The sequence below is a fragment of the Oryx dammah genome, unplaced genomic scaffold (genome assembly GCF_014754425.2).
Source record: "Oryx dammah isolate SB20612 unplaced genomic scaffold, SCBI_Odam_1.1 HiC_scaffold_1, whole genome shotgun sequence".
Lineage (NCBI taxonomy): Eukaryota > Metazoa > Chordata > Mammalia > Artiodactyla > Bovidae > Oryx > Oryx dammah.
In genome coordinates, this window is record NW_024070185.1 from 62,053,389 (window position 1) to 62,079,812 (window position 26,424).

General features: G+C 45.8%; 1 protein-coding gene across 1 annotated transcript in view; it reads right to left on the bottom strand.

Annotated features, from left to right (window-relative positions):
- Positions 1 to 920: 920 nt before the first annotated feature.
- The window catches only part of TRIM14 (tripartite motif containing 14), a 26,157-nt gene continuing 653 nt past the window's right edge, over positions 921 to 26,424 (bottom strand). Inside the window, exons 2-6 of the mRNA XM_040238744.1 lie at positions 23,873 to 23,968; positions 16,053 to 16,286; positions 12,502 to 12,664; positions 8,909 to 9,001; positions 921 to 4,313 (exon numbers count right to left, since the gene is read on the bottom strand). Of these exons, the coding sequence (XP_040094678.1) occupies positions 3,778 to 4,313; positions 8,909 to 9,001; positions 12,502 to 12,664; positions 16,053 to 16,286; positions 23,873 to 23,968 (1,122 nt within the window). The 3' untranslated portion in view covers positions 921 to 3,777. The remainder of the gene's footprint in view (positions 4,314 to 8,908; positions 9,002 to 12,501; positions 12,665 to 16,052; positions 16,287 to 23,872; positions 23,969 to 26,424) is intronic.

The window sequence follows — 26,424 nt, forward strand, 5'->3', positions numbered from 1 at the left end:
GTTCCTGCCAGGTGGGAGGATTCAGTGCTGGGCATACAGTGTGGCAGCAGAGTCCCTATCTGCTGGTACTTCCACAAGCAGGCCCTGCATGTGTGAAGTGCTGAAATGTGTTCCAAGTCATGGGAGCTATAAGAGTGGGCCTAGGAGACGAGGCATTGGCCAGGGAAGCTCTCCTGGAGTTTGTGGCACTCTTAGATCAGTCTTGCAGGTCACAACTGACTGAGGGAGGAACTGTGGGATTTGAGGCATGGGAGGGGCTGTGGGTGTCCAGGTGATAGTTGGGCAGGGATGGCCACATGGAGAGGAAGGAAAAGATTTGGAAGGTGGTCAGGAAGCAAGCAAGGGCTTAAAGCCTGCTGACTTTGAACTGCATTCTATAAGCAATGGGAAGCCATGGAAGGCATCAGAGCAGGACCTGGGGAACTCAACCTTGGGCCTCTCACTCTTAATGCTTATCCACCCCACCTCGTATGCAGCTTGGCTTCTTGGGCAGGCGGTCTTCTCCTCCTGGTATGGGCTCCTGTCCACCAGGCCTGGCTGTGCCCTCTGCTAGGCTGCCTCCCGCAGGCTATCATCACTGTCCCCTTCTCCCTGACAACTGCAGAAACAGAAGAGATGAGGGAGGGTCCCTGAAATCTCTAAATATTATTAAGTGACCACAGATGGCTTAGTGTCAATCAAAAATTACAAATATTATCTTGGATAGGAACAGCTGGAAGGCAGGATTTATTTCCACATGAATGAGAACTCAGTGAGCTACGTTTAGAAATAGTGACCTCCTCCGGCTATTAGAGATACTCCATCAGGGACCATCTGACTGCAACAAGGAATTGGTGGAGGGGGTAGATGAGAAAGGCCCAGTCCAGGCCTAGGTGCCGGGTACTTGAAGCAACACAAACTGCCAATGAAGAACATGGTTTAAAAGGATGGTATTCGTGTTTTATTAAAACAAACCACATCTGCAAGCCATTTGCTCTTATTAATAAAAAAAAATTTCTACAAATTCAAGTCTGCAAAGAGAGTAAGTGATGGGTACCGTTTCAGACCTGGACCCCAAGAAAGCTCAGTCCTGTGTTGAATGCTGCCGGAGGCGCCTGCTCCTGTCAGATGGCAGCTAGGAGTATCGGCCGTCTTAGCACTGCCATGCCCAACAGGAACCCACTGGCATGCCAACAGGTCCTGGCATGGCACAGCACTGTAGTTTTCAGGACAATTCACATCCTCTGGGCTCATTTGAGCCTCACAGCACTGCTAGATAGGGTCATTAATCCCACTTTACAGAAGATCTCCCATCAACTACAGCGTCTAGCCTGAGGTCACAAATGATTGTGGACAAAAACTGCACTTTTTGTCCTTTATAGTTCAGCTCTGACTCTTGCTACAATACATGAATCCCCAAACCTCAAATCTCCCTCAGGGTGTAAGACTTCCTCTCAGAGCCCACGGAAGGTAATCCAAAGGTAGACTCAATCCCACAGAGTAACCAGGCAAAAGCAAGGCATCACAGGCCTCATAAGAGAAGGGCCAGACCAAGTAGGCACTGGCTAGACTGGCTGCATTCACCTAAACATGGTGGAAGAGCACAGACCCGAGCCCCACCACTAGCTGTGAGATACTGGGCATGTTATTCATTCTCTAAGTTTTCCCGTGTGTACAACTGTCAAACTATCTCCTAGGGGTGATGTAAGGATCAAATGAGTTAATAGTTGTAAAGCATTAGAACAGTGGCTGGCAAAATAGCAAGGATTTTTACTTGGACCCTGTGGCTGTGAGTCTGGAAATAAGTCATGCAGAGATGAACAGAGATATGGGGTCAAGCGTACCCATCTCCCTCTGTCAGGAATGCCCTCTGCCTGTCAGAATTCAGCTCTGGGCCATCCCCGGTAGAATTAATTTCCCTTTTCCTGGAGTGTAGTGTTTAAAACATCTAGCCAAACTAGAGTTTTAAATGAATTGATTAGGACTAAAGAAGTTCCTTCTGCCTTGTATTCTACTTGTATTACACTGCCTCATATGAAATTACTGTTTTCAGGTAAAAAAAAAAAAAAAAAACCACACACACACACTGGATATGGGCAGTTTTATATGGTTCAAACTAATTAATGCACTGAGAGTCTGTTTAAACCACGAGGGAGATTCAGCCTTGCATTTTCCTCATCCTACCACCGCCCTCCTGCCAAGCACCTAAGAAGATAACTTAAGACAGTATAACTTCAAAACCACATAAGGAATTTGACAAACAGAATGGTGAACGTTCAGAACCGACGCACAGACCATAGAAAGACCCATCCCTCCCTCCTGGAGGAGCTGACTTTCCTGGAAGTTCTGCTGATTTAACGTTCTCTATAGACAACATCACTACTTTCTGGAAAGCAGGGGCTCTCCGCATTTCCTTGGCAACATTTTGGACCTGAGGAAAACAGGGATGCCTTAGCTGCCCAAACCCCACTCATGGTAAGTTCCTCTCCTTTTGATTCCGAGACAGTTGGGAAAACTGCCTGTGGTTGCTTAGCAACAGTCATCTGCTGATTTCTTCCCAACATCCCCTAAGAAATGAATAAGGAGTAAAATCTTCCAGGCTGAAAGCTGGGCTGGAAGGGCTGGGCCAGAGACACATGGCTGGGTGCTGCGGGGTGGCCCAGTCCTGAATCTCTGTGGGTGACTTGAGGCAACTTTCTTTCACGACCTTATTCTCCCCAAATGTACAATGAGGTCAGGCTGGGTGATCTGTGAGGCTCTCCCAACTCAGCTGTTCTGATTCACCAGAAGTCAGCTAGTGGTCATCAACTCACTGCCTTGGAGGGAAGGGACTTTTTGAATTTTTCAGGGTGAGGAGGGCGTAGGAAATGGCTGCCCTTAGAAGTCTTCCAATCTAATTGGAAAGACAGGTCCCAGACTGGTTTGGGGAGACTTCCTGGGGCAGTTAAGCCTGGGGAAGACAGACAGGCAAAAAGAAGAAAGGGCTTTCCTGTATAAATGTGTGTGTATGGGAAACGGCAAAGGCAAGGGTATACAGGTGGAGCTAGGTGACCCAGTTCTGATTGAAGGGTCTCTGAAAAGAGCAGTAGGAGCTAGATGAGGGTATGTACTTTGGGGCAGACTAGAGAAGCCTTGAATGCTAGGGTAAAGTGATTCCCCCGCTCCCCTCCCCACCGTAGTCCTCGGGAAGCTTTTGATAGTTCTAAGAAATTAAGTGAGGTTACAGGCAGATCACTCTGGCTGTAAGGTAGAAAATGAGCTTGGGAAGTGTTCAGGCCAGGAGGTGACAGGCCAAGAACCTCTGGCAGCTCCTCGTAAGGGAGGTGACATGGACAAGCTGAAGTAGAGTGAAGAGGAGGAAGCAGATCCAAGGGACATTAAGGGATAGAAGAGTCCTAGGGACTCTCACTCATTCACATATTTATCTTGCGCCTACCACGTGCCAGGCAGTTCTGGGCTCTATGTGAGCTGATGCTGGGGATCTCATTCACTGACATGGTCAGGGTGCTTAAGGCTCACCTGTGGGTGTGTGCTTTCAGGAACCTGAACTAAAAGGCAGTGTAGTATGAGTGTCCTGGGGGCGGTGGCGGGGTCGCACGAGAGAGCAGCAGGAGAGGCCCTGCAGGTTTAGGGCTCGTTTGAAACTCGCCTACTAGGAGAGGAACTATACAAACCACAGGGCAGGACTGGTCGGGGAGACGATGGGAATGCTTACAGAGGAGGTCGTAGACCAGCTCCGTCTGGATGCGGCAGAGCAGAGCCGTGGAGAGCCTAAGGCGGTCACTAGGGTCTCGGCCACTAGGGCAGCCGGGAGATGCTGATGGCCCCTTCCCAGAGCCGCAGGGCCGGGTAGAGCGGCTCCTGGAAGGCGGCCCGGAAGGTGTGTAGGTGCCTCATGCCGTCCGTCACATCGTAGAAGGCCAGGACGCCGGCCTCGTAATCCAGGAAGACACCGAGCCGGTCAGGGTCGTGGCGGGGCCGCAGGCGGCTGCGCTGGCAGTCGTGGAAGGCCCAGTACTCGAGGTCATAGCGTTTGAGGCACCAGGACTGGCGGTTGCAGCCCAGGCGGGCGGCGTCCGAGGCCCCGTGGCGTCGCAGGGAGCCGTAGGCCGCGCCCACCCACCAGCCGACGCCCGCCTCCTGCACATCCACTTCCCAGTAGTGGCGGCCGGCGGCGAAGCAGTCGCGCCCCAGCACCTGCCACAGCGCATCGAAACGCAGCGCGGCAGTGGGTCCCAGGCGTCCGAGGAGGCCGCAGCGTACCGTCAGGAGGTCAGCAGAAAGGCGCAAGCGCGCGTGCATCGTGTCGGACTCCAGACAGGGCGTGCGCGCGTCTGTAGAGGGCGGGGACACCCGGGCCAAACCTGAGGGGCGGGGCCAGCGACCCAGGCCCACCCCCGCCCCGCCCCGCCTCGCCCCGCCCCGCCTCGCCCCGCCCCCGGGAGAACGACCGTGCGTGCGCAGGCTGTCCTGCCCTTGTTTACGGTAGAAAACTGGAAACACAAAAATCACCAGTGGGGAGGTGATCGGGGGACACGCGGAGGAGACAGCATTTTAATGCACATCCGTTGTACAGCTTGAATTTTGTACAGTGGAATTTGTTGCCAATTTCTAAAAATTTAAAAATAACCCTATCACTATTTTAACACTTGGATGTCCTTCCAAATTTTTTTACTTGCCCCTTTATGGTTTTTTCCTTAACATTGGTGTCATACCATACAGACTCTTGGTAATTTTTTAAATGTATTGATGTATTTATGAACATTTTACCACGTCATATAATATTCTTTTATAAGAGCATTTTAATGGCAACATTAAGATTTGATGTATAGATGAATTCGAATTTAACCTATACCTTCCCCCTGCTTTAAAAAAATATTTAAGCTTTTAAGAAGACTTTTAAAAACACTAATGAATACATCTTTATATATCTGATTATTTAGGCTATATTCCTAAAAGAATTGCTGGGTCCATGGGGATGATTGCATTTTTAAGGCTTTTGCCAAATTGTCCTCCAGAAAAGTGGTGGTGATTTGAATTCCCAGTTACAGTTCTTGTTGCATTATACACATTTGGAGACATGAAGTTAGAGAAAAATCTAGGTCTTAGGGCATGTGGATGTTCAACTGTAGTAGACTCTACCAGATAATTTTCTTGGTAATATTTTGGAGTTTTCAGGAGAGTGGTTTTATGTATCTTTTGTTAGATTTATTCCTAAGTTTTTAGAAAGTGTTACTGAAAATAATGTTTTTAACATTTCATTTTCTAATTGTTTATTACCAGTACATGACCTAAATCAAATCCCTTATGATTATACAGTGGAAGTGAGAAACAGATTTAAGGGACTAGATCTGATAGATAGAGTGCCTGATGAACTATGGACGGAGGTTCATGACATTGTACAGGAGACTGGGATCAAGACCATACCCATGGAAAAGATATGCAAAAAAGCAAAATGGCTGTCTGGGGAGGCCTTACAAATAGCTGTGAAAAGAAGAGAAGCAAAAAGCAAAGGAGAAAAGGAAAGATATAAGCATCTGAATGCAGAGTTCCAAAGAATAGCAAGAAGAGATAAGAAAGCCTTCCTCAGCGATCAATGCAGAGAAATAGAGGAAAACAACAGAATGGGAAAGACTAGAGATCTCTTCAAGAAAATTAGGGATACCAAGGGAACATTTCATGCAAAGATGGGCTGGATAAAGGACAGAAATGGTATGGACCAAACAGAAGCAGAAGATATTAAGAAGAGGTGGCAAGAATACACAGAACTGTAAAAAAAAGATCTTCACGACCAAGATAATCATGATGGTGTGATCACTCACCTAGAGCCAGACATCCTGGAATGCAAAGTCAAGTGGGCCTTAGAAAGCATCACTATGAACAAAGCTAGTGGAGGTGATGGAATTCCAGTTGAGTTGTTTCAAATCCTGAAAGATGATGCTGTGAAAGTGTTGCACTCAATATGCCAGCAAATTTGGATAACTCAGCAGTGGCCACAGGACTGGAAAAGGTCAGTTTGCATTCCAATCCCAAAGAAAGGCAATGCCAAAGAATGCTCAAACTACCGTACAATTGCACTCGTCTCACACGCTAGTAAAGTAATACTCAAAATTCTCCAAGCCAGGCTTCACCAATACGTGAACGGTGAACTTCCAGATGCTCAAGCTGGTTCTAGAAAAGGCAGAGATCAAATTGCCAACATTTGCTGGATCATGGAAAAAGCAAGAGTTCCAGAAAAACATCTATTTCTGCTTTATTGACTTTATTGACAATAAACTGTGGAAAATTCTGAAAGAGATAGGAATACCAGACCAAACCTCTTGAGAAATCTGTATGCAGGTCAGGAAGCAACAGTTAGAACTGGACATGGAACAACAGACTGGTTCCAAATAGGAAAAGGAGTACGTCAAGGCTGTATATTGTCACCCTGCTTATTTAACTTATATGCAGAGTACATCATGAGAAATGCTGGGCTGGAAGAAGCACAAGCTGGAATCAAGATTGCCAGGAGAAATATCAATAACCTCAGATATGTAGAGGACACCATCCTTATGGCAGAAAGCGAAGAGGAACTAAAAATAAAAAGCCTCTTGATGAAAGTGAAAGAGGAGAGTGAAAAGTTGGCTTAAAGCTCAAGATTCAGAAAACTAAGATCATGGCATCTGGTCCCATCACTTCATGGCAAATAGATTGGGAAACAGTGGAAACAGTGTCAGACTTTATTTTTTGGGGCTCCAAAATCACTGCAGGTGGTGACTGCAGCCATGAAATTACAAGATGCTTACTCCTTGGAAGGAAAGTTATGACCAACCTAGACAGCATATTCAAAGCAGAGACATTACTTTGCCAGCAAAGGTCCATCTAGTCAAGGCTATGGTTTTTCCAGTAATCATGCATGGATGTGAGAGTTGGACTGTGAAGAAAGCTGAGCGCCGAAGAATTGATGCTTTTGAACTGTGGTGTTGGAGAAGACTCTTGAGAGTCCCTTGGACTGTAAGGAGATCCAACCAGTCCATCCTAAAGGAGATCAGGCCTGGATGTTCTTTGGAAGGAATGATGCTAAAGCTGAAACTCCAGTACTTTGGCCACCTCATGCGAAGAGTTGACTCATTGGAAAAGATTCTGATGCTGGGAGGGATTGGGGGCAGGAGGAGAAGGGGACGACAGAGGATGAGATGGCTGGATGGCATCACCGATTCGATGGACGTGAGTTTGAGTGAACTCCGGGAGTTGGTGGACAGGGAGGCCTGGTGTGCTGCAATTCATGGGGTTGCAAAGAGTCGGACATGACTGAGCGACTGAACTGAACTGAACAATTAATTTTTGTATGCTGATATTACATCTGGCAGCTTTTCTAATTCATTTGTTAACTCTATTTTACAGCTTAATTTGGATTTCTGTAAAGAATCATGTCACCTTTGCATAACGATCTCTTTTTACTCTTTTCCTGTCCTTAGAGCTAACATTTCTTTTTCTTGCCTCAAGGCACTCTCTAGGACATCTAGAACAATATTGCATAGTAGTGGTTTTCTCCTATTCCTGGGTAAATATCCAACAGAAATGCATATAGTTGCATCAAAAGATATGTACAAGGATGTCATAGCAATATTATTCATTATAGGCCAAAGCTGAAACAATCCGTAATGTCCATCAATAGGCACTAGGTGTGCCATGTTCAAAGGATGGAATACTACACCACAGTGAAAATCAACAAACTGCTTCTACACACGATCATATGGCTAAGTCTCACAGATGTTATGTTGTTCTGTCGAAGAAGATACAAGAGTACAGTCTGAGTGATTTAAGTATATAAAAGTCAAGGACAGGCAAAAGTAATCTATATTGTTAGAAGTCAAGAGAGTAGTTACCCTTTGGGGATAGTGAACTGGCATGAAGAAGGGTTCTGGGGAGCTGGAAATTTCCATTTCATGGTCTGAAGGAAGTTATTGAATGTGTTCACTTTTTAAAATCATTGAGCTGTAACCTTTGATTTGTATTCTTTTATCTATTTTATATCTGTTAACGATTTGTTTTAAAAAATACATGCCCAGTAATTCCACTTTGAGAAATTACTCTTAAAAAAATAATCCAAAAATGAGCTAAGTTGTATTCAATCACTTATTAATTCAACAAATAAGTACAGGAATGGATGTTTATTGCAGCACTGTTTATAGAAATGAAAATGTAAAGCAACCTAAATATCCAATAATGTATGAGATTGATTTAAATATGGCATATTCAATGGAATGCCATGTATCCTGTAAAAAAAAATGATATCTGTATTTATTGAAATAGGAAATTGTTATAGTATTAAATTTTTTAAATTGCACAAGAATATCTATGATATAATTCCATTTTAAAAAATCTGTACACACATGTACTTTTAAAATGTCTGGAAGAACATATGCCAAAATATTAACATTTATCTCTGGGGGAGGCAATTGTTTTCTTTTCATATAAGTAATTTGTAATTCTCTACAAGAAGCATGCATTACTTGTATAATTTTTTAAGGAACAAAGATATCCATAATATATCAGGAAATGAAAACACAGATTGCAAAACAGTATGTATAGTATGACACCATGTTTGTATTAAATATTTATCATTCTATGTATATATAGATATGCCAAAGAAAGTTAAAAGGGCAAATAGTAGTAGTTATCTACTACTACATGTCTGCTTGGTAGGTAAGCAGAAAAATTTCCAAAGCTCTTCAGTGATTTATGAGTTATTTTCTTTTAAAAAATTTTGTTTTCTACAGTGAACATTATTTCTGAATTAAAAAAAAAAACAAACTGATAATAAGGGTTGGAAAAAACCAAAGGTGTGTGTCTCAGGAAAAAAGGGAGGCCCCTCTACTTCAGTGACCTTCCTTCCCCACCATTACACCCCACCCTCTTCCCCCTCTCCCCACACCTGGGATCTTACATTTTAAGAAGAGTGATCGCTCTGGTGAGGGGCTTGTTTTCAACAAGGAACCGGGCTGGACGCAGGAGGAGCCTGAGAGCTGACAGTTCCTACCTGTAATGAATTGTGAGAAGTCAGTGCCTGGCGTTTAGGCAAGCAGCACAAACTACAAAACATTACTAAAAATGTTACAGAACTGGAGATTCACATAATCTCTCCCCCAAGAATGGCATGCAAATTTAAGTAGCAAATGCAAATTCAGGACAAGTCTCAGATCTACAGAGAAAAACACACTTTCCAAGATTGGAAGCAAGTTAAGCACTGGCAGGGCAGTTTGAGTGAGCCCTGGACATGGGGAGGAAACTGCAGGCTCTAGGACCGTGCTGAGAATCAACCATGTATTCAATGGTCAAGGAAGGGGGCAATTTCATGGCAGACATGCAAATTCTAGGATAAAGATAGAAAACAGGAACTTAAAGCTAAGCCCTCAGCAAGGTCATATTCATCCAGGTCAAAGGGAGTTCAGGTAAAAGGTCCTACTCCTTTCATATTCATCCAGGTAAAAGGTCATACTCATCCAGGTAAAAGAGAATTCAGGGGAAACCCAGGTCACAATCCCTGTCTCTAACAATTCAGTCAGGTAAGTGAGGAGGAAATGGGCATGCCTGAACTATACCCAAGGCAGAAAGTGCTCTGGATCCAAGAAGGGACATGAACGGGCTCCAGGGCTTAGAGGGGTCAGTGAAGGCTTCCTGGAGGAAGAAGCACCTCAGCTGGCCCTTAAAGATTTGGGGGAGGTTTGGACACCCAGAAAAAGGATGGGAGGCTTTCCCAAGAATACAGCAGGAGCAAAGACAGGTGCTTGGAGTATTATATAAAGTGAGGAGCCAAGGAAGTTGTTTGAAGGAGCATAGACGTGAGCAGAAGAATTTCTAAGGCTCCCTCTGATGGGGAATGGACGGGGGAGGGTGAGAGTAGAGACATCCTGTGGGTAGGCTCAGGGCTGACCAGGGGCAGCAGGAATGGAAAAGGAGCCAGGTTCAGGACATAGTGCAGTGGTACAAGTTCCAAGGCTTGACTCTACTGGGAGCGAGGAATGAAGAGTAGATTGGAGGCAAGCAGAAGCGGTTTGGGGGTTAGCGGGTGGAAGATGCTGGATTCCATTTCAGCCTGTTGAACCTGCAGTGTCTGTGGAACTCACAGAGAGGGTGGTGAGGCGGGATGCTGGAAGGGCAGTGGTGCTGCAAGACCCCCATCTCCTTGGAGCCTTTCTGGGAGGCAGTACCTCTCAGTATTACCTATGACAGTGAGAATGATGGCCTCATCTGGAGGTGGATGAGGGTGATGGCCTGGGAGGAAACAGACTCCAGGGGAAGGGAACACCATTGCTGGGACTAGAGTCTGTCTTAATTCTGCCTCGACTCCTACCAGCTGAGTGACCTAGGGCAAGTCAATTAACCTCTCTGACTCTCAGCTTCCTCATCTGTAAAACGGGGGATAACGAAGGCGTCTGCCACATACATGGGATGGTGCTGCTTGTGCTTTTTTAGCAAAGCGCAGAGAATACATGAAGCTAATGACCGTTGGTAATCTTGTCATCAACGTGAGCTTCAATCATGGTCTGCCATTTTTTGATCATGGAGCGTATTTTGACATGGATAAGATCCAAACCATGAAAGGCAGTTTTTGCCCTTAACATCTTTGGGAATTAGCTTTAATTCTCTAAACGCAGCTTCATCATTCTACAGATCAGCAAGACTCACTTCAAAAGGTGACCTTCAGGGCCATCAGATGAAATTTGGGTTGCTACAGTTCTTGTGACTAGGGTTTTTCCAGAATTTCTTATTTGGAACATAGCTGCTGGTTTCACAACCTTTCTTAGAAAATGGATCAACCACTCACGGATCAACCCAACCACTGGGTTTCTTCTTGGCTTCCTTTTTGCTGCCTTTTGTCAAGCACTTGCTCTTGCAAATCCCTATAGTGCTACTCAGACAGCCAAAAGGGCTGCTCCTTCCAATTCTAAGTGCTCTTTTTTCATCTCAGAATATGACAACTTCTTTCTAGTTGTTCAGTTCAAAATCTTTGGAGTTTCCTTGGTATCTCTCTCTCTTCTTCCCTTCTTGTGCCTACATCTACTCCAATTGACTGCTTCCACCCCCTGCCCTTTGCTCTTCCTCCAGCAAGTCAAACTCACAATTGCCTTGTGCCTCAGGACCTTTGCACTTGCTTTCCCCTCTACCTAGAAGACATTTTCCCCCAGATGTAACAGCAGCAGTAACAATAATAGCTAGTGCTCACAGGTGCTTACTACGCCTGAGCACTATTCTGAGCACTTTACATGTAAGAACCCACTTAATCCTTACAACAACTCTATGAGACGGGACTGTGTTATCTTCATTCTATGGATGCAGAAACTGCTACTGCTACTGCTACTGCTAAGTCATTTCAGTCGTGTCAGACTCTGTGCAACCCCATAGACCGTAGCCCACCAGGCTCCCCCGTCCCTGGGTTCTCCAGGCAAGAACATTGGAGTGGGTTGCCATTTCCTTCTCCAATGCGTGAAAGTGGAGTCGCTCAGTTGTGTCCAACTCTTAGCGACCCCATAGACTGCAGCCTACCAGGCTCCTCTGCCCATGGGATTTTCCAGGCAAAAGTACTGGAGTGGGGTGCCATTGTCTTCTCCGATGGATGCAGAAGCAGAGGCATAGAAAAGTTAGGTGCCCTGTTCCAGATGGCAGGGTTAGGAAGTGGTGGGCCTGGGATAGGAGCCCAGGCAGTGTGGCTCCAGAGTCCATGCCTGTGACCACTAAGCTCTCTGGCCCACGCTTCAAGCCACCTCCCTTTCTCAAAGAAGCCTTCCCCACTTCCCCATAGAAAATAGCTCTTTCTCCTGGTCACCCTCTATTCTCCTTACTCAGTATTATTTTTTCAAGGCACTTCTTACTGCTGATACGTATTCATTAGTTGACTGTCTTCCCATTAAAAGACTGAGCACCACAAAGGCAGGATCACTGTTTTGTGCCCTGCCGTGCCCAGCACATACAGGGGCTCAATAACTATTTTGAACGAATCCTAATAACAGAAATGTAGGGATGGATATTTCTGAGCACCTGCCTTGTGTCAGGCCCTATGGTGACCTCAGAGATGGACCCAAAGTGGTTCTTGCCCTCCAGGCATTTAAGAGAGGCAGAGAAGGGCCCATATATCCAGCTCACAAACACCCCCAGGCAGGAGATGGAGCGGGCCCAGGGCAGAGGGGCGGATGGCTGAGAGAGCAAGGGAGCCCATGGAAGCGCTTCCCAAGTAAGTGCAGCTGTGGGCCTTGACCTGGCAGAGGAGGTTGGGGCAGTTGGTCTGTCCAGCTGGGAGCTGAGTGCAGGCAAAGCTGAGGTGAGGCAGGACCCCAGGAGTGACTGAGGGGCAGGAGTAGAGCAGAGAGGCTGTGAGAGACAGGACCTATCTCGGGATGAGTAGGAGGTGAGGTTGGCAGGGAGGGTTGGGCCCAGCCTTGGGCCTCTGTGCGGGAGAGACATGATTCAGACATGACTGCACCATCTCTAATGACGGCACTAGGGAGTGAAGGACCCAAGGTTGGTCACATAGTGACTTACTTTCCTTAAGGCGGACATCCAGTGGCGTCTGCAGCAGGCTCTGCATGGCTTCCACGAGGTCCTTAAAGAAGCTCTTGACGGGCTCAAATGAGTGGGGTACAGGGTGGCACAGCTCCCCCAGGCTCATCTGCTGCTGTATCTGCTGCTCAGCGGCTGTGTACTCCTGCGAGGGCACGCGGGGCTCAGGGTAGCTTGGGGCCATGTTCCCGTCTCCACCATCACACCCAGGAACAAACCCAGCCAGCGAGCATAGGCCCCACCTGGCCCTGACACCTGCTGCCAGCCTGGACCCCCACCCCCAGTGCTGGGGGGCTGTTGGTTCTTCTCTCCCTCCCTGCGGTGTGCACTGAGGTCCACTCTGTGCATTAGGGGTCGAGGGAGGAGGCAGGCTGATTGCCCTTGCCTTTAGCTCACCGCCTTGAAAGGGACCCCAAAGCTTTACAGACACTGTGACAGGGATTGGTCTGAGGTACAGGGGAACAAAAAGAGTCAGGGGCCAGCTTTCCTGGGGGGAGGTGCTCCTGGGGCATGTCCAAAATGGGCAACAGAAAACCACATCCCCCAAAATGAAAGCCAACGACTCTGGAAGCTCAACTGGAAAGCTGCCCGAGGGGGTGTGCCCACCAGAGTGGGGGGCTGTCCTATTTTCTATCTGGACAGTACCTTTTATTAAAGACCCTTCCTGTGTTAAGTGTGGCTTTGCTAAGTTGAAGCTTAAACACGGTCCTGGTCCCCCTTGCACCCACAGCATCTTCACTCCAGATTCTGGATGTAGAAGTGAGGGTGGGTGGTGACAGTGGCGTGTGGCTGTCAGGGACACCAGTGGTGAGGTTCCGGGGGGCGGCCTTGGGTCGGTGGTGTGAGCCACGACATCTTGCCCGGAGGAGAAGCGGTAGGGTCTACACTGGAGCAAGCCTGTGCCACAGCCTTGGCTTCACTCCTGTGGCTGGCCTGGTCTTTATCCCAACTTTCTGGCCCTCCTACAGATCCTGTGTGCCACCTAATACTTTCATAAATTGCTTTCTTGCTTAAAACAGTTACAGAAAATTCTCTTGTTTGCACCTAAGATTCCCTGTCTGCACTTTCTGGAGAGTTGTCCCAGGCAAGGATTTAGAAGATAGCAGATTGCCTTAGGTGAGCAGGCCCTGGCTGGTTGGCAGAGCTGCCCAAGATGAGAGGGGCAGACGGATTCCTCAGGAAGGAAGGAAGGTGGCTGAGCACTTGGCAGGAGGGACGCTGGGCCTTGGGAGGGGTTGTGGGTACTCTCTAAGCCCTGTCTACCTAGGAAGCTACAAGTCTAGAGCCCGTCTTCATCTGGGTGGGGAGAAGGGAATTTGTGGGGAAAGAGGCCTAAGGTCACACCTAGAGGGCTGAACAGGGAGTCAGAGCACTAGCAGAGAGGGCAGGGAGCAGCTCTGGGTAGCAAGAGGGTGACAAGAGGGTAGATGGGTGGGGTGGGGCTGGGAAGGGGAATGAGGGACAAATGGGACCACCTGGTAACACCAAACTGCAGCATTTAGCATAGGGCCTGACACATAGAAGGTTCTTGATAAATGTTCATAATGGAATAAATGAATGAAACCAAGCATATCTACTTTTTGCCTTTGCAGACTCAAAGAACAGCCATATAGCCACATGTCTTTCTGCCAGAAACCAGCTGTCATCTTGGATTTCCCTAATCACCAATCCTGTCACATCTCTCAAACCTGCTTGCTTCTCCGCATCCCCCCTGCCCCTTCACTGGTCCAGCCCCCCATCATCTCTCTCCTGGATACCTGTGGTCTCCTCCCCGCTTCCCTTCCATCCTCCAACCTGTCACAGTGACCTTTCTAAACCATTGATCCGACCATGTCATCCCTCAGTCCCAAACATTCCCCTGACCCCTTTTCTCTTTACAAGACAAAGTCTAAACTCCATGACTAGGCATATAAGATCCTGCATCAACTAACCCTGGCCTCCTTATCCAGTTGCATCTCCTAACAACCCCTCCCCTCTCATAACGCTGCCCTGCCTCCAGCCAGACTGAACCCAAATGCTTCTCCAGCCTACCAAGCTCTCGCAGGCACATGGTTCCTTCTGCCTGGTATGTCCTCTCTGCTCCATCCCTCTGTATATACCCAGTGAGCTCCTCCTTATCCCCTCACACCAGCTCCACCGTCACCTCCTCCTGGAAGCCTTCCCTGATTCCCAATACAGAATCAGACTTTTTTGGACACACCTTTACTTGCTAATTTGAAATGACCAAGGCCACATAAAGGTATAAGAGTGGAAATATCCTCCAGGGACTGGCTTGACTAGTTTTGTACTGACTTATTTGCCTGCCTTATTTTGCAGCCAGAGCCCATGCTCATCTGTGGTTATTCTCAGTGCCATCTTTACTTAGTTGTACTCTGTCTCATCCTACAAACCTTAAAAGCATCTTACAAAAGTTATCTAATGCTGCACAATTTGCCTTTACTGAGAAAAGTGAAGCCAAGAGAGAACCAGGATAAGAATGTAAGCTAGAAGCCAGTGAGATGAGGCACAAACTATATGAACAAAGTCTATCCCAGCTATATGAAACATATTTGGCTCTGAGCTTCCCAGAAGCCATGCCAAAGAGAAAGAGGAAGAGTCAGATGAGTAGAAAAGCAATCCAAGAGCACAGGTGACTGCACAGGAGCCTGGTGGATCAGATGGTAAAGAATCTGTCTACAGTGCAGGAAGCCCGGGTGTGCTCCCTGGGTTGGGAAGATCCCCTGGAGGCAGGCATGGCAACCCACTCTTGGAGAATCCCATGGACAGAGGAGCCTGGTGGGCTACAGTCCATGGGATCTCAAAGAGTCGGACACTGAGCGACTACGCTTTCACTTTCACTGACAGAAGAGTTTCTCCCATGGCTCCCTGAAGACAGGGACTCCACCCTCAACAGTAGGCTTTCACTCAGTGTAGCAGTAAATATCGTAGGACTAGGTTTTAGACTCTCCTTCAGTATAACAGCCTCCAACAGAGCCCAGTGGCCAAGGAGTCCCATCCTCTCTCCCCTTTAAGCAAACTGTGACTCAGCTCTTGAAGTCTGCTTAGTAGATTTTGCAAGGATACCTGATTTTCCAAGGGTGATGTTTCCATTAAGACTGTATAGTCAGAGGACCGGGCAGAGATGTCTTGTGGCTTTAGATTCAGACACACCTGATCCCTGATCTACCACCTACCAGCTGTATAACCTTGGATGAGTTCCTGCATCTCCTGGAGCCTCAATTCCTTAGTAAAATGAGATGAGAATATCTAATTTGCAGAGTTCTTAGTAAATATTAGAGCTAAGATAACTAAAGTCCTTGGAACACAGAGGCCCTCAAAAATGGTGGCTGATAATGTCATTTAACTAGTCCAAGATGTATATTATCTTCTAAACAATGTATATTTTCTGACTTGTGTGGGGGCAAGGAAGTCTACATGCTGGCAAAGAAATTCTCTGTGTATTTACTCAATGTATGAACACTGTGTTCAGTGCCACATTAGCCACATGAAATATGGTAGCCAGTGTCCACTGTGGAGCAGAAACCCAGCATTACCTGCAGCAGCTGTATAGGATTGGTTTCTTGGCTGAGAGTCCAGACCCTGTTGGACAGAGTGTTCATGACATCAATTTGTTCCCCACAAGACTTGATTTGCTCTGTGTATGCCTGCAGGGCAAGCTGTGTGTTTTTATCAATGAATTTCTTGGCTAGAGCTTCCTCTTCTTCAAGTAGTAATCTGAGTTCAGTAAATTTTCCAGTCAGCCAGGTTTTACTTGACTCTGCATGAGCCTAAAAAACAAATGAACAATACAAAACCAGTTGTAGATGATATAATTGCCAACCAGGAAATCTAAAATAATCAACATGAAAAGAAACTCTTACAGCTTCTAAAAAGAGAGTTCAGCACTTTAGCTTTTTTATAAAAAGCTTTCCTAAGTACCAATTATAACCAATTGGAAAATGTATGGAGAAATAAAAATCATTTTTAAAGCAGCAGAAAAAACAGCAAAATATTTAAAATTAAACCCAACAAAAACTGTAAAGGCCTAGATAAATAAAAGCATAAAATTGTATGGAAAGACAAAACCTGAATGCATGGAAGAAAAACCATATCCTTGTCTGGGAAGACTGATTACTATAAAAATGTCGTTTGTTTCCAAATTGGTGTATAAATTGGATACAATCCCAATCAAAGTCTTAACATGCATATTAACCAAATGTTAAATTATTGTGAGAGAGAATAAGTACAGGAAAAGTAAAAAACTGTTTTTTAAAGGATCAATGAAGGGGAATTCTCTAGCAGTCCAATGGTTAGGATGCCAAGTTTTCACTATTAAGGGCCGCAGTTGATTCCTGGTCAGGGAACTAAGATCCTGCAAGCCTCATGGCATAGACAAAAAATAAAGATCTATGAAGGATGAGCTGCTTTGTTCTTTAATCGCTAAGTCGTGTCTGACTCTTTGCGACCCCATAGACTTGTAGCCCAATCAGGTTCCTCTATCCACGGGATTTCCCAGACAAGAATACTGGAGTGGGTTGTTATTTCCTTCTACAGGGGGTCTTCCCGACCCAGGGATGGAACTTGGGTCTCCTGCTTTGCAGGCAGACTTTTTACTGTCTGAGCCACCAGGGAAGTCAAAATGAACTGTAAAGATACAGGATTTAAAACTATGTGGTTTAGGCATAGACAAAAAGATCAAGAGAAAGAATAGCTTAGAAAAGTATAAGTATATATATTTGTTGAATTAAATATAATTATATATTAATATTTATAATTGTTTATATAATTATATATTAATATTATATGAATTATATAATTATATATAATTCAAAAGATGGTGTTGGTACAGCATGCAATTAATCATCTATTTGATAAGTATCTGTTAGATATTTACTTTATTCTGTATACAAACATAAAGTCAGACAGAACCCCACCTGTAAAGTACTCTTGTGAAAAATGTAAATCTGAATCTGATTAAGCCTCTAGATCTAACTTAAAGATATAATTCAGAAGACATGTAGAGGACAGAGGAGCATGTTTACCATCAACTTAAGAAATACATCAATCAACTGCATTTTGAAAACTTTATTTCACTCACAATTCAAACAAACAAAATATGACATTTATAAAACAACTGGGAATGTGACTACTGGTTGGATAGTTGATGATATTAAGGAGCCATTGTTAATATGGTGATATTAATATGATATAAACATTAATATGATGATACCTGATTTATAATACTTTCTTGTGTATTTAAAATTGATACTTAATTTTAAAAATGAGTCCTTATCTTATACAGGTAATATGCTCAGAGTTTTACCCATGAAATTATATGTCTGGATGACACGTATGTATGCTTGAAGTTTTCCACAATAAAAGCCAAACAGACAATTCTAAATAAATTAAGGCACTATACATTAAAAAATAATAAACCTATCAAAATGAAATATAGAACAATTTTATTTTTAAAAATTTGGGAAGGGAGGACCTCCGTAAGACTCAGATAGCATAAAGGGGGTCATGACAGGTTGGATCACATGAAAAAAGAAACTCTTTGCAAGAGGTAAGGCACTATAAACAAAGCTACATGACAGGTGACAAACTACACAGGCTTACTGTCCATAACATATCGTGCAAAATGAATCATTCCGTTTAAAAATGGACCAGAGATCTACAAGTGTCAATAGACATAGGAAGAGGTGCCTTAGCATCCCAAACAATCAAGATCAAGGAAATGAGCAGCACTATATATATATATATATATATACTGGCCATCAGACTGGAAAAAATGCTAACTGATGGATAACACCAAGAATCCCTAAGGGTGTGTGGAATAGGCATTTACATACACCATGAGTGGCAGTGTCTATTAGTAGCTATTAGAATTTGTAGAGGGTGATATAACATCGAAATTTTAAATGCTTAAATCCTTTGATGCAGCAACTCCTCTTGCAGGAATTGATCCTAGAAAATATTTTCACATGTGCATAGAGATTTGTGCAACAAGACACTCACTATAGCATTGTTGGTGACAGAAAAGTTGGATAAAAGTTTCAATATGAGAAGTATATGTATGTTCATTGTACAAATTATGCTGCACTCACACACTGAAATAACATCCAGTGATTAAAACGAATTCAGTGTTCTGATATGTGCTATAATTTGGATGAATCTTGAAGATATGATGCTAAATGAAATAAGCCAGACACAGAAGAACAAATGTTGTATGATTCCACTGATATGAAACATCTAGAATAGTCAAATTCATAGAGACGGGACGTAGACTAGAGGTTATCAGGAGCTAGTGGGAGGGGAATTGGAGAAGGCCATGGCACCCCACTCCAGTACTCTTGCCTGGAAAATCCCATGGAAGGAAGAGCCTGGTAGGCTACAGTCCATGGGGTCACTAAGAGTTGGACATGACTGAGCGACTTCACTTTCACCCATTGGAGAAGGAAATGGCAACCCACTCCAGTGTTCTTGCCTGGAGAATCCCAGGGATGGGGCAGCCTGGTGGCCTGCCGTCTAAGGGGTCGCACAGAGTCGGACACCACTGAAGCGACTTAGCAGCAGCAGCAGCAGTGGGAGGGGAATGGGAAGTACTTGCTTAGTGATTACAGTTATGTTTAGGGTGATGAAAAAGTTTTGAAAACAGTACTGATGGTTGTACAATACTATGACTGTGATGAATGCCACTGACTTATACACTTAAAAATGGTTAAAATGGTAATTTTTATGTGTATTTTGCCACATACACACACAAAGAATGCAGTGGACCTATATATCCTGTTGTGGAAAGCTCTTCAAGACATCATGTCAAAAGGGGCAAGCTGCAGAATAATACTTACAGGATGGTCTCATTTATGTAAAAAATCACAAAATAAAAACCGTATATGGATAGCTGCATCTGTATGTCTGCAAGTGCATTTAAAATATCTGTCTGGTCATGTTTGGGGAGAGGTGGGTTGGGGAAGATGGTCAAGAGGGATTCTTACTTTGTGCTTTCCAAAGATCTACACTATATTCTAATACACTATTTAAATTTTTAAAACTGAAATGTGTTTATGCATTACTAGTGCAATTAAAAACTAAAATCATAAAAAAAATTAGGCTAGTATTTTTCCTCAGACCAAACATTTATACAACCCACAAGCAGGAAGATCCTTGGTATCCAGGCAGGTGTAGGGGTGAGCAGGCTCCCCTGTGGTGCCAGGCAGGGTCCCCTGTGGTGCCATGTTCTCTCCTTAGTTGGGCAAGAATGTGTGGTTTGTCAGGATCTAGGAGATGAGTTCCCAAAGTCTGTTTCCCATACAATGTTCTACGCAGTGGTCAGGCTCTGAGTCTAACTTATACCACCACATGCCATAGAGATAGTAAACAGTTTTTGACTACCTTGGGAATTAGTCTACAATATGGTTTCTATGAGTCAGCAAGCCTGCAAAGTACATCTTTGTTGAATGACTAAGTGAAGGAAAGAAAATGTGTTCTAAACCTTTGATTTATCAACACATTTTGGAGGCAACATATGTACATGGAGGACCTTTTTCTAGAAACTGAGAGCAAATGTCTTCTCCCAACAAACCTTCACTCCAAGCAGTTTCTACAGATCCACTTTTTAAAGAAGAATATACAAAATAAACTTAATGACACTACACAATATTATAAATCTCAACATAGAAAACTTAAGGTATAAGCAACCTGAGACTGATTATGCAATATGGTTTTTAAAAAAAAATTGAGAGAATTCTGGCAATGAAACAAAGAAGTACACTGGTTTGGGCCACATCAGTTTAAAGTGAACCAATATACTATATATATATTATATATATTATTGTTTAGTCGCTAAGTCATGTCCAACTCTTTGCAACCCCATGGACTGTAGCCCACCAGGCTTCTCTGTCTGTGGATTTCCCAGGCAAGAACATTGGAGTGGGTTGCCATTTCTTTCTCCAGGGGATATTCCCAACCTAGGTGTCAAATCCAAGTCTCCGGCTTGGCAGGAGGATTCTATACACTGTGTATTTATATAATTTTTTTGTTGTCATTTACAAAAGTATCAAAAGCTCACTGTAGAAAATTTGGAAGATTTGAAAGAAGACTATAACCACTCTGATATATGGTCATCTTATCCCAGTTTGAGTAAAAAGTTAGGGCAGCAGGTAAGTGTTGATTTTCCCTACACCTGGATGTATCAGCCCCCACAGAGCCGTGATGGGGAAGCAAAGAGCCTATTAATGAAAAATCATGTACAGGATATTGGGTGGGGACTTAAGATCAAGCCCTTCTTGATTGCTCTCTGGAAAGGCGTGGTTGGGTAGGCCTGGTTGTTGGCTTCTGATCAGTAGACTTTGGCCAATTATGAACTTTATTGGTTTTAATTTGTTTACCAAGCTGTTTCATGGGTTAATTTCCAAGCAGATGATCTTTGCCCTAGTACTGCCTCTGAGAAAGCAAGGATGGAGAAGCATGGTTGCCCCAGACCTCTCTGCCACAACTAGGCCTGCTGCAGTTTGGTACAATGCACCAGAGTCCCCACAAACATCTGTGCCTGTTGGCCAGCTGACTCACACTAGGAAAACATATTCCAAAGGAAATAAATCAAGGTGCCAAATATCACTGCAGTGTTGTTTCACCTGAGTGAAAAACTGGAAGGGATCTAAATGTTCAACATTAGGAAAATGGTTTCATGAATCATGGTCGAGCTATATAATGGCACATACAGACTCTAATACCAACACTGATAAACAACTTTTAATGACATAGGAAAGGGTTAGCGTCTTAAAAAAGAACCACAACACCCTACCCCAGTAATGACATATGTGCTGTGCTTAGTCACTCAGTAGTGTCTGATTCTTTGTGACCCCATGGACTGTAGCCCTCCTGCCTAAGCCACCAGGGAAGCCCAAGAATACTGGAGTCGGTAGCCTATCCCTTTCTCCAGGGGATTTTCCCGACCCAGGAATTGAACCAGGGTCTCCTGAATTGCAGGTGGATTCTTTACCAGCTGAGCTAACAGGGAAGCCCAAAATGATGTGTGTGTGTGTGTGTGTGTGTGTGTGTGTGTTAGTTGCCTAGTCGTGTCCAACTCTTTGTGACCCCATGGACTGTAGCCCACCAGGCTCCTTTGTCTATGGGATTCTCCAGGCAAGAATACTGGAGTGGGTTGCCATTTCCTTCTCCAAACTGACATAGTTTAGTCAAAAAAGAGAGAAGGAGCAGACATGGGAAATCTTCCTTCCTGCTACTTTCAAACACATGGAAATGCTGAGCAAATTATAAAGTTACATGACCAGATTAAAAAAAAACAAAAACCAACCCACAATCAAACAAACAACAAAAAGGAAATCCCCAGGTCCCCAGAACAAAGAAGGAACTTGGTGTCAGAACCATGGTGAGTGACCTGGGTGGCATGGAGGTGGAGGGGCATGAGAGAGCCACACCAGGCTGGAGCCTGGGTCATCTAGGAGGGCACTCTGGGCACCTAGCATCATTCCAGTTGGGAGTGGGAACACGGCCATCTGACCTGAATCAAACCAGATTCACAGAGGGCCGCTCCATCTATGAACCAGGCACCAGTAAAAGTCTATCCACTGGCCTGGGGAAGGGGCAAGGAATCTTGTTATCTACCGAGGGTCATGCACTACTTTTCCAACTTCCTATAAATCTGGTAATTACTTCAAAATAAAGTTTAAGTTGGGTGAGTGAGTGTGTCAGTCGTTCAATTGTGTGTCCGTCGTTCAGTTGTGTGTCCAACTCTTTGTGACCCAATGGATTGGGGCTCACCAGGCTCCTCCATCCACGGGATTTTCCAGGCAAGAAGACTGGAGTGGGGTGCCGTTCCCTTCTCCAGGGGATCTTTCCGACCGAATCCGGGTCTCCTACATCGCTGGCACTCTACTGTCTGAGCCACTAGGGAAAACTAAAGTTGGGGAAACCTTCAAACAAAACCATTCTTTAGATTAAGCTGAAACCTGACCCCCCTTAAGACTTTCCACACGGATCCTAACTTTTTCCTCAGGAGCCTCCAGACCATGTCTGCTCAGAGATTTAGCCTCAGACAGTCAGCCTGTTCTCGGGGCTAAACATCCCCAAGCACCTCTGCTATCCCTTTGGGTGTGCCAACTTTTAGTTCCCACATTGTCTTAGTTGCCAGTTGCCTGAGCCCAGAGCCGTGCTCTTGAAGACGACATGATTATTAAGCCAGGGTCACAGGTGTAAGACATCTGTCCTCAGTAAACTGGGGCAGGCTGTCACTCAAAAGATAATGGGCGCTGGACAAACAGGGGGCCAATTCTGTGACCTAGTCTGGGTGCTAACTATTCCCACGGTCAGAGCCAGTCTCACTGCCTGACTTGACGTAGCCAGTCCGGGTTCACAGAGCCTCAGGGAGACAGGCCTTGGGAGGGCATCCCACCCCAGCCCTCACTCTGAGGAGGCAGCAGCAGTGGCTGAGAAGGGAAGGGACTAGCCAAGTTCACCTGCTGCTGCTGCTAAGTCGCTTCAGTCGTGTCCAACTATGTGCGACCCCATAGACGGCAGCCTACCAGGTTCCCCTGTCCCTGGGATTCTCCAGGCAAGAACATTGGAGTGGGTTGCCATTTCCTTCTCCAATGCATGAAAGTGAAAGTGAAGTCACTCAGTCGTGTCCGACCCTCAGCGACCCCATGGACTGCAGCCTTCCAGGCTCCTTCATCCATGGGATTTTCCAGGCAAGAGTACTGGAGTGGGGTGCATTGCCTTCTCCAGCCAAGTGCACCTAAAAGGCTCCTAAAGAGCAATAATACCCTTCTCACAGTTAAAACAGCAGCTAGGATCATGTCAGTCCCAACTTCCTACTTAAAACTCACAGAAGAATCCACTTAAGTAAACATCATTATGATAGGATAAGCCTGAAGAACATGTCACGAAATATATTTAAACCTATTTGCTTTGTTTCAGCAGTGAAACTGAAAGTGTGATTTGCATGTTCCTTACCTTATATTTTCTTTGCTTAAGGCAACTCGGGGTTCAGGTGGTGGAGGACTAGTCTGTCTAAGAATACGGCCTTGGTGATGGAGGGAGAAAAGACCATTCCTCCACTTTGTCAGGTGTTTCCGGACAAGGCTTGGGCTCCGGGTAGAGGCAGATTCACTGCAAAGCTAATGACAGAGAAGCCCCAGGCCACTCTCTAGCATGACCCCTTCATGGCCTTTCAACTAATTTTGTGCTCTTTTTCTTCAAAAGGGTCCCCTAAATTACAGAAACTCCAGGCCCCACCAAACCCCCCTTTGAGGTTGGTTTTCATTTTCCCTGGCTCCATACTCGGGAGAACCCTGTGTCTGAGCGGAGAAGTGGACATCTCGGCTAGGATCAGGAAGAATCCCCCACTTGCCTTGAGCTTATCAGCAGCATCTTCTATCTGGGTTATGTTGCCAACTTCCTGCTGCTTCTTGGTTGCCAAATGCTTTAAACATTCTTGGGTGAATTTCTGTATGTGAAAAAGTTAGGACAAAAGTCTTAATGTTGTCACTTTTGAGATAACAAGTCACTCCAGGGGTCATCTCCTCTCACCCCTGTATATTTTTCAGTGGAGTTATCTGGAACTCGGAAGGTAGGGCGACTTGCCCAAAGTCATGAGGCAAGTTGGAAGCTGAGCTGGGACTAGGACCCCTCTGATCCTCAGAGGCCCACATCAGGTATTCTCCGAACCTTGAGGTGCTGCATTCTTTCTAGAACAGTCCTACTTGTGACCTGCTTTTCCAGGCCCTCTAACAGGATTTTAGGGAAGCAGCTTGGGGTCAGTGGAAGAACATTTACTTCTAGGGTGAATCCTGAGTACTGTTAGCGCTGGGCCTATTCTAGGAGCTGCCTTCACGGAACCTCCCTCCAGGGTTGTTCTGTGGTCCTCTGGCCTGGATTGGTGTTCAGAGGACCTGCATGTGGAAGAGGTCCCCTCTCCCACCTACGTGGCACCCAACTCCCTTCCGTATCTCTGCTTTTTGCAAATGCCGTTTCTTCGAAGACCTGCTCTGTGGTCTCCCCTACAGCTGTGACCTCACCTCCACCTTACCTTCTTATGGCTCACCTTACGTTCATCTGCGGGACCAACTATGCACTTTCTGAGGGCAGATCTGCTCCATTCTTGGCTCCTGCTCCCCCACAGGGACAAGGGGGTGTCCCTAAAGTGTTTGCTGAATTGAACAGAACTATCAGGGGATGCCAGCTTCAGGTGGAGAGCTGGAGCAAGCTATGTATGAGCCCAAGTCCGAGAGTCGGACAGGACCTGCTAGGTCTGAGTCCTAGCTCTCCTTCCATATGACCTAGGCAAGTGGCCTCACCTTTCTAAGCCTTGGTTTCCTCAGCTGCAAAAAAAAAAAAAAAAAAAATGGTGTGTGTTGTGGGGACAACCCCACAGAGTTGCTGTAAAGAATGAGGACACAAAGTGCTTGGTGTAGTGCCTGGCACACAAAATGCTCAGTAGGTGTAGCTTATATGGGGGATTGGGAGTGAGCGGTGGGCGTGGGAACACAATAGTAACCCAAGGACAAGCCATAGCCTCACCTTCCACCTTCCAGGAGCACATCCTCCATCCCTCCCACCCACTCCCACCACCGCCTTGAATCTTCTGGTCAAGCTCCTGTCTGTCAGCCAAGGATAACGTGGCATCCTGGTGCTTAAGCCCTCTAGTCACAGGGTGCCTCTCCTGTCTAGGTGCTTGGTGAAGCCCCACTTACTCTTCATGGCCAGTTTCAATAGCACCCCTTCACCTAGGAACTCTTCCTGGGCTTCCTGTCCCTGGTTCATATATCTTCTCATTGGTTCCCACTGACCACTGCCTCAAGCTCCCCAATTACAATACTTATCATACTGTGTTGTCACTTGTTTGTTCTTCCCCTACTAGCCAAGGAACACCTCCAGGTGGGGGAAGAATTGGTCTGTTCCTTGATCTTCCCTGGTGGCTCAGAAGTTAAAGCGTCTGCCTCCAATGCAGGAGACCCGGGTTCGATCCCTGGGTCGGGAAGATCCCCTGGAGAAGGAAATGGCAATCCACTCCAGTATTCTTGCTTGGAGAATCCCATGGACGGAGAAGCCTAGTAGGTTACAGTCCACGGGGTTGCAAAGAGTCAGACATGACTGAGTGACTTCACCTCACCTCACCTTGACTCATGGCACAGGTATAAGCTGAATGGATGTCTAACGAATGAATGGGTGTGTGGATACAAGAGGTAGGTGGACCTACCTATTAGAAGATGTTACCTCTGAAAGCAGCCTTGTTAACTCTGAAAACAGCATTTTGAGGAACTATTGTTATTATTAACTATTTTATAGATAAGAAAAAGAAGATCTTGGAGGCAGAGGAAAGCCCTGAATCCTGGGCTCCACCTGCTAGATTAGCTGAAGGTGGCCCATTCTCACCTTGGAGCTTCAAAGTCACAATGGCTAAGTCAAGTGCAAGGAATGGCTGTAGGGCTGGATTAATCACAGGAGGCTTCCTGAAGGTAGGTAGAGTGGTAGAACCAAATCTGTGAGGGGAGCATCTGTCTAGCCCAAAGAGGGCTTTGCAGGGATTTGGCCAGTCACTGGACAAGTTGGCCACTAGGCTGGAACAGGAGTCCAGAGCCCCCTTCCACTATTAGGATTAAGTATGGATGAGAGCTCCAAGGTGAGACTGGGCCCGTGGGGAGGAGTCCTGGGTTCAAGGCCCAGCGTCTGCCTCCAGAAGCCTCTTTTTGTCGGCGAAGCGGTTGACCTAGCTCCCACTGCCTGTGGTTGACCTAGCTCCCACTGGCTGTTAGGCACGTGGAATGGAGCATAGGGAGGTCGAGGGGCGAGGTTGGGCAGACCGGCCCAACCCCAGGGCCATGGGGACCCACAGCCCCTCTCAGAAACTCCAGGAGGGAAAACCAGAGGAGGCGTGTGTGTGTGTGTGTGTGTGTGTGTGTG